This window comes from Moschus berezovskii, chromosome X (genome assembly GCF_049115385.1).
Source record: "Moschus berezovskii isolate FMDL1 chromosome X, NW_MosBer_1.0, whole genome shotgun sequence".
In the NCBI taxonomy this organism is placed as follows: Eukaryota; Metazoa; Chordata; class Mammalia; order Artiodactyla; family Moschidae; genus Moschus; species Moschus berezovskii.
In genome coordinates, this window is record NC_142488.1 from 96,454,819 (window position 1) to 96,467,158 (window position 12,340).

The 12,340-nt window shown below is 46.2% G+C and overlaps 1 protein-coding gene across 1 annotated transcript; it reads right to left on the bottom strand.

The window, feature by feature from the left end:
- Positions 1-4,829: 4,829 nt before the first annotated feature.
- Positions 4,830-12,121, bottom strand: LOC129534941 (nuclear RNA export factor 3-like). The gene is made up of 19 exons (XM_055393475.2): positions 11,975-12,121; positions 11,601-11,754; positions 10,897-10,980; positions 10,689-10,793; positions 10,496-10,576; positions 10,323-10,392; positions 10,081-10,169; positions 9,857-9,964; positions 9,601-9,710; positions 9,013-9,049; positions 8,587-8,655; positions 8,449-8,504; positions 8,199-8,306; positions 8,012-8,070; positions 7,791-7,906; positions 7,652-7,694; positions 7,068-7,140; positions 6,403-6,522; positions 4,830-5,919 (listed from the first exon to the last, which is right to left on the bottom strand). The coding sequence occupies exons 1-19, from the start codon at positions 11,992-11,994 to the stop codon at positions 5,913-5,915; spliced, it is 1,509 nt and encodes a 502-aa protein (XP_055249450.1). The 5' UTR covers positions 11,995-12,121; the 3' UTR covers positions 4,830-5,912.
- Positions 12,122-12,340: the final 219 nt, after the last annotated feature.

Here is a 12,340-nt window from a genome sequence, read left to right on the forward strand (position 1 = left end):
TGTGTGGATCACAATAAACTGTGGAACATTCTGAAAGAGATGGGAATACCAGACCACCTGACCTGCCTCTTGAGAAACCTGTATGCAGGTCAGGAAGCAACAGTTAGAACTGGACATGGAACAACAGACTGGTTCCAAATAGGAAAAGGCGTACGTCAAGGCTGTATATTGTCACCCTGCTTATTTAACTTCTATGCAGAGTACATCACGAGGAACACTGGACTGGGAGAAGCACAAGCTGGAATCAAGATTGCCGGGAGAAATATCAATAACCTCAGATATGCAGATGACACCACCCTTATGGCAGAAAGTGAAGAGGGACTCAAAAGCCTCTTGATGAAAGGGAAAGAGGAGAGTGAAAAGCTTGGCTTGAAGCTCAACATTCAGAAAACGAAGATCATGGCTTCTGGTCCCATCACTTCATGGCGGATAGATGGGGAAACAGTGGAAACAGTGTCAGACTTTATTTTTTTGGGCTCCAAAATCACTGCAGATGCTGATTGCAGCCAGGAAATTAAAAGACGCTTACTCCTTGGAAGTCCAGTTAGGACCAACCTAGATGGCATATTAAAAAGCAGAGACATTACTTTGCCAACCAAGGTCCGTCTAGTCAAGGCTATGGTTTTTCCCGTGGTCATGTATGGATGTGAGAGTTGGACTGTGAAGAAGGCTGAGCGCCGAAGAATTGATGCTTTTGAACTGTGGTGCTCAAGAAGACTCTTGAGAGTCCCTTGGACTGCAGGGAGATCCAACCAGTCCATTCTAAAGGAGATCAATCCTGGGTGTTCATTGGAAGGACTGATGCTAAAGCGGAAACTCCAATACTTTGGCCACCTCATGCGACGAGTTGACTCACTGGAAAAGAGTCTGATGCTAGGAAGGATTGGGGGTGGGAGGAGACGGGGACGACAGAGAATGAGATGGCTGGATGGCATCACCGACTCGATGGACATGAGTTTGAGTGAACTCCGGGAGTTGGTGATGGACAGGGAGGCCTGGCGTGCTGTGATTCATGGGGTCGCAAAGAGTCGGACACGACTGAGCAACTGAACTGAACTGAACTTATCAAAAATCAGGCTACACTTTCACAGAACTAGAACAGATAATTCAAATATTTATGTGAAACCACAGAAGGCCCATAATTGCCATAACAATCCTGATGAAAAGAACCAAAGCTGGAGGCATAACCCTCCCAGACTTCAGGCTATACTACAAAACTACACTCATTGAAGCAAATGGTACTGGCACAGAAACAGGCATATATTTATCAATGGACAGAATAGAGAGAGCAGAGATAAATCCTCCCACCTATGGTCAATTCATCTTCAACAAAGGAGGCAAGAATATACAATGGAGAAAAGACAGTCTCTTCAACAAGTGGTGTTGGGAAAACTGAACGACTACATGTAAATCAATGAAATTAGCACACTATCTCACACCACATACAAAATAAACTTAAAATGGTTTAAAGACCCAAATACGAACACGACACCATGAACTCTTAGAATTCTGAGAAGTTAAGCAAAACACTCTCTGACAAAAAATCATACCAATATCTACTTAGATCAGTCTCCCAAGGCAAACCAATTTAAAACAAAGATAATCAAATGGGACCTAACTTTAGAACAGCAAAGTAAGCCAGGAACAATGAAATGGCAGCTTATGGAGTGGGAGAAAAATATTTGAAACGTCATGACTGTCAAGGAGTTAATATCCAAAATATACAGCTTCCCAGGTGGTGCTAGTGGTAAATGACTTGTCTGCCAATGCAGGTAGACACAAGAGACGCAGGTTCCGTCCTTGGGTAAGGAAGATCCCCTGGAGAAGGAAATGGAATCCACTCCAGTATTTTTGTCTGGAGAATCCCATGGACAGAGGAGCCTGGTGGGCTATAGTCCATAGGTTTGCAAAGACTAGGACACAACTGAAGTGACTTAGCACACACACAGTATGCATAACAAAAGATAAACAACACAATGAAAAAATGGGAGAAGATCTAAATACTTTTCCAAAGACATACAGATGGCCAAGATGCATAGGAAAAGATGCTCAACATCACTGAATATTTGGGAAATGCAAGTCAAAACCACAATGAGGTTATGCCTCACATGGGTCTGAATGGCTATCATCAAAAAGCCTACAAATAATAAATTCTGGAGAGGGTGTGGAGAAAAGGGACCCTGATACACTGCAGGTTGTAATGTAAACTGGTGCAGCCACTATAGAGAATGGTTTGGAAGCTCCTGAAAAAGGTACAAATAGAGCTATGATATGATCCAGAAATCCCACTTCTGGGTATACAACCAGAAAAAAATGAAAAGTGTAATTCAAAGATACATGTACTCCCCCCAAAAGATGCATGTACCCAGATGCTCATAGCAGCACCATTTACAATAACCAAGACACATAAACAACAGAAATACCCATCAACAGATGACTTGCTTAAAATGATATAATACACACACACACACACAGAGGACAATTAGTCATAAAAGAAAGACAATTTGCATTCTTACTATCATTTACAGCAACATAGATGGACCTAGAAAATATTATAATTAGTCAAGTAAATATTATACAATATCATTTACATGTTGAATCTTAAAAATAATACAAATGAATCTATATTCAATACAGAAACAGACTCACAGAGAAACTGAGCTTATGATTACCAAAGGGGATAGGGAGTGGACAAGGACAAAATATTAATAGAAATTTGGGGTTAACAGATACAAACTACTATACACAAAAAGGATAATCAATAAGGAATTACAGTACAGAAAATTATATTCAATAATTTATAAAATGCATGGATAATAATCTAATACATATATATATATCTAAATTGCTTTACTGTACACCTGAAACTAACACAATATTGTACATCAGCTGTATTTCAACTTTAAAAATTCACACAAAAAACTCTCTTTCTCAGTGTTTCTAAGTGCATATTTGCCTTGAATAGAGATTAGGGCTGAATGAGATAAAATTTAAAACAGTTTTCATATAGTAGCTGTGAACACGTCAATATCTTACAATTCAGGTCCTCTTTCCAAAGAGTAACAGCTTGTGCTGCCTCCTGGGTTCAATTCAGCACTTCAGGAATCAGGTAATCACTGTAGCCCCCACACCCATTCCTCCTGGCCCAGGGTGTAAGACTTCATTCCCATTATCATCTTCATGTCCAGTGGGGAGCATGACACAACCTAGATTACACATCAGGTGAATTTTCCACTATCAGTCTTTAAGCCCTGGAAATTCATCATCTAAAATGGAGCTGCTGGTTGGCCTGTGCAGAGGGCAAAGGGTAGACACCTGACCCTGGAAATGTTACATTCTCCATCAGTCTGAGGTTGACCATCTGTAAAACAGGACTACGGCTGCCTACTTCTAGACTTGTTAGAAGAAAAGGAGAAAACCTCAAAGAACGGCTCATCTACAATGGGACTTTGAGATGTATTACTCCTGGCCCACCTTGCACCTTGTGCATGCGTGCTAAGTCGCTTCAGCTGTGTCTATCTCTGTGTGCGACCCTATGGACTGCAGCCCACCAGGCTCCTTTGTCCATGGGATTCTCCAGGCAAGAATACTGGGTGGGTTGCCATTTCCTTCTCCAGGGGATCTTCCCGACCCAGGGATCAAACCCGAGTTTCTTATGTCTACCTGCACTGGAAGGTGGGTTCTTTACCACCAGTGCCACCTGGGAACCTTGTCTCCTATGTGCTATTAAATAGAAAATTTGAAAAACTATCTGGAAATGAGGCATCAGAAAGTAAACTTTGGTTCCATCTCATCACTTCCTATTTCCTCACACTTTCTGGTGTCCTTTTTCAAATTCTAGTTTGACCAGAAGTAATTTCTCATTGAACCCCCAAGGAAGGATTAGTACAGGAGAGCAGAGAATAGGCACAGGTCAGCCAGACAGAAGTCATCAAACAAATGTCCAGTTCCGGAGTCATCAACTGACCACAGGACCTGGGCTGAGTCCCTTACCTGTCTTGGCCTCTGTCTTAACACAGAAGTACACTCACTATAGAAACAGAGGCTATGGGCACAGCCTTTTCAGTCAGAAGACCAGGATTTGATGCTGTGAACCATTATGTGCTGACTGAGGTAACTGGATAAATTAGTAATTTATCTAATATGTGTGCTTGGTATCTTTTATCATTTTTGTGGCAATTTGTTTTCAGTTTTATGTGTATTATTATTTTCTTACTACTCAGCCAAAATATGAATGGGAGAGGTGGTAATTAGCAAGAAGTTAGGGATGAACCCAACTGAGAGTGGAGTAGGTAGGAAGTGAAGACAGAATGGAGGTGAGGGATGCAGACAAGCATTGGGCTCTCCCTGGGTGACTGGCCCTGTGCCCATCCTCTAATGACCCCGGCAAGATTCTTACCCAATAGCATTCCTGGTTCTCAGCTGCAGACAGTGGTGACGTGGGGGCTACCAGGGAGGTGCCCAACTGAAGCACTCTGCTCTGATCAGCTCCTGCTCCACTGAAGGCCACCATAGCTGCCCTTCCATTGCCATCTCCCTGCTCTTTCCTTCTGGATATCTGAAAAGGTCTCCCTGTGGAACCTTCCAGACTTGATTCTTAAAGGGCTTCCACATGCAAATGATATCCTATTTTCCTCAGTCCTCAAAAGTTGTCCTGCACACTAGGGAAGGGGGACCCTGAGGTAAAGAAGGAAATGTCTTTCTCTCAGAGGTATGTCATCTCCATGTATTTACCCAACATACTGTTTTTATAAGCAATGACCTTATACATTTCCTATACACAGCCCAGTGACACACCCACACACACACACACGGAGATATGCTGGCAATTCATTTTAATTCTAATTCCTCTCCTCATGAAACTGAACACTGAATTCTTTTCTTAGGTAATGAATACATGTGCACATGTACGTGCAGCATCATATTCATCAATAGGGGCTTTTGAGGGAGTACCCCTTGAGCCTGTTTTATCATGGGTGAGCAACGTGACCACTGCTCCAGCCCACAGTCTAAAAGGGAGGCCGCTCCATTGTCCTCCAGAGAGGGCAAGGGACAGAACCTCACCCCAAGATCCCACTTATCTGGAAGGTGATAGAAACTATAAGAGGAGGAGCTCTGTCATCTGTGAAATGGGACTCAACACAGAGCTGTCCTGAGGGGTGAGTGAGAAAGCCTGGGGTTAAGGCAGGCACTGTGTAAAGTCATTTCTCACAGTTCTCCTTAATGATACGGTAGATATAATTAGAAAGGAAGCAAGTGACTCTCTGATATGGCTGGAGTTGGAACTTCTAAAGAGAGAAGAACCTCTAGTCTCTTGGGAGACTAAGAATCTCCTAAGAGCCGCCCAACATCATGCCTCGGAACAAACCTTAATCCAGTCCCCACACTGGGAAGACAGGCTTGCCTTTGACTCACCTGGTGATTTCAGTGAGAGATGGCAACAGGGCAGTAAGCTGTGGTGTTCCTAACTGCTGCTCCTGGACTGCTCCTTATGTTAATACACTGATAGGAATATTCTGGACCTGTCTCGCATTCAACACTGCAGGGGGTATCAGATCATGCAACATCCAGCCGTGTCACACCAGAATTTCCAATATCTGCTGCCTCCATGTGGGACAAAAAACTAAAAAGTACTACCATTTTACTAAAATACAATTCTTTCATTCACTAATAACTCAATATTTATTGGGCTCACAATTTGTAATATTCCATTTGAGATGTCTCTTAACTCGGCACTAGAAATAAGAGGTTATAAAGCAAAATAAGTGTATGGGCAAATTTAAGGGTAAAAAATGAGATGGCTTCACATTAACTTTTAATCTTGCTCAAGTTTCAGGTCCCCATTCAGCCACAAGCCTCTCTCTGTCTTCGTATCACGTGTGGTTTCCTTTTCTCTCTCTCATGATGAGATCTCATTTTCTGTAGATAAATATATATTTATATACAAGCACCAATATGTATATACCTACATAAGCAAACTTTCAGGAAGATACAATGGCGATAAAAAACAGAAGGGTTATCTTAGGGTATTATGTTGTGGAACAATTATTTTTCTCTTCCACATATACTGTGTATTATACACTGAAATGAACCTCATGCAGAGTGTATCATGATAAACACACCTGAACACCCAACTGTCCATTAACACAGGGAGAAGGTTCATTAAACTCATAAAAATGATTCAAGCCTGCTCAAAACAACGAGTAGCTTCTTATGTACTAAAAATGAAATGTTCAGGGTAAAAATAACTGAAATAAACAAGGAAAACAATGTACCTTCAAGTTCCCATTAATTACTCCTCCACTCCTCCCAGTTCCCTCCCAACTCCATGCAAACCCAGCAGTCACTTCTGAGACGACTGGAGGTGATTCCACACTGGATGGAGAAAGCCCGCACCGTTACCTGCTACTCGGGGGAGAGGATGACCATGAAGGCGGCTGACACTGGGATGGAGAATGCAGACGCTGAGCTTCACTGGGACTGGCTTCCCTCACAAACAGCTCGTCATTCACTATACAAAGACTGGAGGAAAAATGCACACGAGGACAATTTATGGATGGACCACCTGCACCCCAATCCTGACTGCTCCCACCAACACTCAGCAAGCAGATCCCTTCCATACCCTCCTGTGTCTGTCCCCAGGCTCCTTGACTGGTTCCTCTGCCCCTCGCACAGAGCTCACCTTCAGAGAGATTGTCTCCCCAGCTTCACTCAATGGACAGGCTGATCCCCAACCCAGGGACAACTTCACATTTACCCTGAACAGTAACCCAGTACACTGCAGTACAGGAGTGTACAGTCCGATCCCCATTTTCAGAAGAAGCCAGAGTCACAGACAGACCATGTGACTTGACCAAGGTCACACAGAGAGTGAGCACTGGGTCAAGGAGAGAACCCATGTGCCGATTCCAGAGCCCATGCTCTTCCTAACCTCTAGGCTAGACTGGTCCTTGGATCTCCCTGCCGGCTTTCCGCAATCCTGAGTCAGCCCAAGAAATGTGTCACCACATGCCCAGGGCCCTGAGCCCAGGCTGGATGGGCCATCCCGCCCACAACATGCCTCTCACCTGGAAGAGCTGGTGGGAGCAGTGATGAAGGTCCGGGTGAAGGCACGCACACAGCCCTGAGAACTTCCTTCCACTTCAACAGCAAACAACAAACAATAAGCAAGAGTACCCCCTTAGAGCCCCACGTGTTTACAGGCTCCCACATCATTCCCGAGTCAGGGTCTGACTTGACACTCATGCTGAGGGGACAGCTGTTCACTTGGGGAGCCTGGGTGTCAGGAACGGGGAGGGCATGTAGGAGATGTCCGCTCCCAGTGACATGTCCCCATGACAACCACTTCACAAGTTCATGGGACGCATTTTTCTCAGTTGCCGAAGAGATGGATATTATGAGGAAACTGTGAGGTTAAGTAGTTAAGTAGCAGCCCAGGTTCTCAGCGTAAGGATCTGGCATGGGAGCCACCAAACTCCACAGCCTGTGTCCCCAATGCCCAGGGTGGACGCAGTTCAGACCTGGGTTGTCTGTGGGAAGACTGAGGGCTGTGGAGGGGAGGGAATCTGGAGGGAAGAGTTCTGGTGGGAGTGAGCCTGACCAGGTGAAAGAGCAGTGCAGCATCTGTGGGGAGCGGGCTACACACACTCACCTTCCTTGAACACCCCACTGACAGAGAAGGAGAACGTGGATTCCTAATAAGGAAGAGACCAGGTACTCAGTCACCCCTCATCCTCTTTCCCACCTGCGCCATCCTGCCCCTCACCACCAAGCGAGGAGCAGGTGCTCACCGTCTGGAAATGCATGTCCACCATGAAGGAGCTGAAGTCATGCTGAGTTTTGGGCAATGCACAGAGGGCATGCACAATGTCACGTTTTGTGTGTTTCAGTATCTGGATATGCAGGTCTGTGGGGGAGGGGAAGAAAGGGAAGGTCAGGGCAGCCACGCCCTGGACCCTATGATCGGCCCCCTCACTGCCCTTCCCGCCCAGCTTTCCCACCACACACTCACTGGGGTTTTTGAGCTTCTCCGCATTCCTGTTGTCCTGGAAGTACGGGCACACGCTGCTTCTAGGAGATACAGAGAAAAACTTGGGTGGTGCATAGGTGTGCAGCCAGCATAGGTGTCAGCAGGATCTGGCCTTCATCTGTTGGGGAACCATACGGCTTTGCGGAAGGGTCTGGGCTGTGACACTCACGGGTCTGGGTCCTTAGGGTTGGATGGAATGATTAGGAAGAAGCAGGCCTCCTCGTGATAAAAATCCAGCAGTCCCTGGCGATCTCCATAGTCATGGATCAAGTAATAACTGAGGGAAGCAGTGAGGAGAGTCTCTCTCTGTGGTCTGAAGCTCAAAGAAGACTTGAAAACTCCCATAAGCAGCAGACCTGAGCTTGGGTGGCCTCCCCTGTCCTGGCCCTCCCCTTGTTCAGATTCCCAGGGGTACTTACTGCTTCAGGAATTGCAGGACTTGACTGTTCACCTGATCAGATCCAAAGAAACTTCCCTGGAATTAAAACAGTCCTCAGGACAAGGGCTGACACACCCTCCTGTACCACCTAGAACCCTGCTGGGTCCTCTGTGCTCACCTTGCACATTGGTAAGCACTTGGGGGCTTCAATAGCACACACAGAATCTGAGAGTGTCTCCTGGCCACCCTATGGGAGGGAAGAGGAAGTCAGCAGTACAGTCCAGGATGTGGTGCTGGATGATCGGGGAAAAGGATGGGCCCAGGATGGGGTGGGGTCAGAGGTCATGGAAGAAAGTGTCCCTGGAAGTGCCAGAGGCAGGACTACATGTTCTGTCATCACCATGGGTCCCCGAAGCCTGTGGAGAACATGGCTGAAGATCCAGAGCCTTTTCAGGTTCCCACAGAGAATGGTACACCCTCCTCCCCCAGGCCATTTAAGGGTCAGGCTAAAAAACGGAACTTGGACAGGGCCTAACGGGTTTCCGAGTAGTTTGAGGGCACTGTCAGTGCTAGTTAGAGGAGTCTGATCAAGGAATGCACTTACCAAGCTTAGCAACCTGGGGAACAACTCCAGGAGGGTGCTGCCAAAATAAAGACAAAAGAAAAATGTCAGTGAAACTATGGACGTGACCCTCATCATAGGAGCAAGTCACTTACAGTAATCACAGCACCCTCACACCCCAGTATCCTAGCGTTCAAGGGCCCTGGTCACCACTCCATGGACTGACCAAGAGGGAGACTGTCCCCTCCACCCCTTGCTTGAACCCCCTCCTCCATCTCCTTTCCCTTGGGTAGCTCCCAGCCAGACTGTTCTGACTCCCTTCTTCAGTGCCACAGGGACCAGCACTTCAAATCCAGTCTGCAGGCTTTACTCCCCTCCATCCCTTCCTTCCTTCCTCCAAGGCCCAGTGAAGGCTGGAGAGAAAAGAAGATATGGAAGGATGGGAGCCCGGGGCTTTGCTACCTCACTTGGAGTCCAGCATGCTGTCAAGTCAGGACACACCTCAGGGATGACCAGGTGCTATGGCAGGGAGGTGATTGAGGTGGGGCTCAGGAGATAGGGAGGGGAATAAAGACAGAAAGGGAGCGGAGGGAGGAGGGGAGAGATGAGAGAGCCAAGGCAGAGGAAGACCTCATGTTGGTTGACTTATCACGGAGGATGGTGCACACAGTATTTCTGTCTGTACACATCCCTTCTGGTTCCAGTTGCTGACCACTGTCCATCTCCCCTGCAGCCTTCACCTGGAATTACAGGGAACACCCACATGGACCAGATGGCTCTGCACCCACACCCTTCCTTTCCCTACAAATCCACTTTCCTTTGTCTGTCGCCACCCATAAGGCCTCCCACATTCCTTTCAAAGGAGGATCTGGGTGCCCCACCTCACCTCAGTGTTGGACAGATTCAACTTCTCGGTGGTGGGAGCATTCTCCATAATGGTGGACAGGCTATGCACCAAGTAGGGTTTCTTGTTGCTCAAGTACAAAGATGAAAGCTATGATGAGGAAAAAGAGTGAAGACCCCAAAGGCAATACCTGAGACATAGCTGCCTCTTCTACCCGATGTCTCCCTCCCTCACCATCAGTCCCAACATTGGGCCTAGGTCCTCACCATGGGCCTGATCCCTGGATGGATGTGCAGGGAAGCAGCCATGCTATTTCTACGGTTCCACGTCGTTCCAATATCACACGCTATCAAGTCTCCAGGAAACCAGAAGGAGGGAAACACAGGCTGAGACGTTGCCAGCTGGAACACCTCCAGCACCAAGCCCTCCCCATGATATTATCTCCGAGTGCTCTACCCAGACAGACCCTCTACCTTCACCTGCCCTGCAGTTACTACTGTAGCCATACTAGGGCCAAAGTGGGGTCTCTGGATGTCAAGAGCTTGCTGGAAGGCATCGTATGGTTTGTTCACGGTGAGCTGCAGAGTTAGGGATGGGGTTCAGTGAGCTTGAGTCTGAGAGTGAACGGGGTAAAAGGTGGGTCTGGCTGTGAGGGCACAGCTTGTGTTGAGTCTGCATTACCTTTGTCTGCTCCAGCTTTTCAGATGTCAGTGCCTTCTGCACAGACTGGGGTGACTCACAGGGCTCAACCAAGATAAGTATCTGTAGAGAACACAAGAGGGGCTGGGTAAGCTCCAGGAAATCTGTGCATGGGATCAAGCGAGACCATGCTGCTCTCCTGCCCTCTTGCCCTTAGTCAGCCCTTGACACACACCTTTTCATTAACCTCATTGAAAATCTTGCCGTTGACATTCTTCAATGCGCAGGCAATGTTGGCATCCTCCACAAAGAACTGGGCCTGCATTTTCTCATAGTGAAACTGTAGGGAGAGTGACAGGAGAAACAGAATATGAGACCAGTGCCATTTCTCTGGGCCTGCAATCTACCCCATTTCTTCTCATCACCTCCATGTCCTGTCTTACTTCGAATGCAGTGAAGGGGACACTGCACTTCTTCTGAATCAAATTCAGCAGCCACTTCTGATCATATTTTATACCAAAGGGAATCTAGGAATCAGAGAATAAATGGGAAAGAGAACGGATACAATGGAATCCAAGATTAAGGTAAGACACAACTGGGTCTTGCTTTAGGGTCATTTTCCAGGTTTTAAAAAATGTCTTAAGATAAGACAATATCTGTTATCACTAACTTTGGTATGAGACAAGGATTTTCTATATACACTTTCTTTGCATTCAAATACTCTTCCTGAAAAAAAAAAAAACTGACTTAATATGTTTCACATGTACTTCCTTTTATAAAGTTCCAGGAGATCCACACGAGGTATACCTGGCCTGTCACTCTGACAAGGACCCCAGAGACTCAACCTCCTCCCACACCCAGCTCAAGCCAAACTGCGTGATCTGGTATGAAGCGCTCCATCTCCCTGGCAGTAGGTTTCCGTCTTTGCTTTTAGTCAACCTCTCCCATGCTCCTCCTTGCAGCCAGTCTGTTTCCTTCATACTGCTTCTCTGAACCTGCCCTTAGATGATCTAAGAAGATACCTCCTAGTAATAGGAAGACAGATTACCAACACCACTGTCCCAGAAAAGTTCCCAGCATCTCCACACAAATCCAGCACGACTCTGTCATCTTCTACATATTAGGTTCATTTAGCCAGGATACTCACAATAATCTTGAACCAGCTCCCCAAGGTCTCATCCTGTCCGTTTGTTTTCATTCTTCTCTCCGGAGGCTTTTGTTTTGTCTCCATGTTAACATGCATTTGGTCTTTTCTCTGAAAACCACTTCTCCAGTGATGGGATGGAATGGCATAGGGAGCACTGTGGGGAAGTGGAGAGAAAAAAGTGGTCCATATAGGCTTGGAAAGTCTTCTCTACATTTTCCCAAATGATACCAGAGTTATAATAAAGATTGCTCAAACATTAGCCTGATTCAATCATTTTTCACTCTGGCCAGTTGGAGAGAAGAATGACATATTTAGCTGCAAGGTTTTGTTGTTCAATGGTTGGTACATGTCAGCCATGGTGACTGGTCACTTACTATCTTTCTTGGATGGCCATATGAGCATCACTTTCTTTTGAATCTCTGTCTTGCTGCTGCTGGAAAGTGACCTGTTCAGACCAATAGGTGTACTGCCTTCGGTAAACACCCCAGGTTCGTGCTCTTCTTCGTAAAGTGTTCACTTTATCAGTGTGCTCTAAAATTGACAACAACATATCAGTGGTCCCAGGATCAGAAGCAGTCCTGATATCACGACTAATGAAGAAACATCATTCTTCATAATCTAAACATAAACGTATCATAGAGCTAAAAAATGGCTGAGAGGCTTCACCATGACTCCACTTTTCGGGAAATGAGAGGTAGGGAGCAGTCACAGACAAGAACACAGGCACCAAGAAAAGGGTC

Excerpts from the sequence above, each read along its gene's own strand:
- LOC129534941 (XM_055393475.2), bottom strand. The coding sequence starts at position 11,994 with ATGGCCATCCAAGAAAGATA. Across the intron at positions 10,170-10,322 it reads GAGACCCCACTTTGGCCCTA|ACTTGATAGCGTGTGATATT; the intron begins GTATGGCTACAG and ends GGTTTCCTGGAG. Across the intron at positions 8,071-8,198 it reads AACCCTAAGGACCCAGACCC|AAGCAGCGTGTGCCCGTACT; the intron begins GTGAGTGTCACA and ends TGTATCTCCTAG.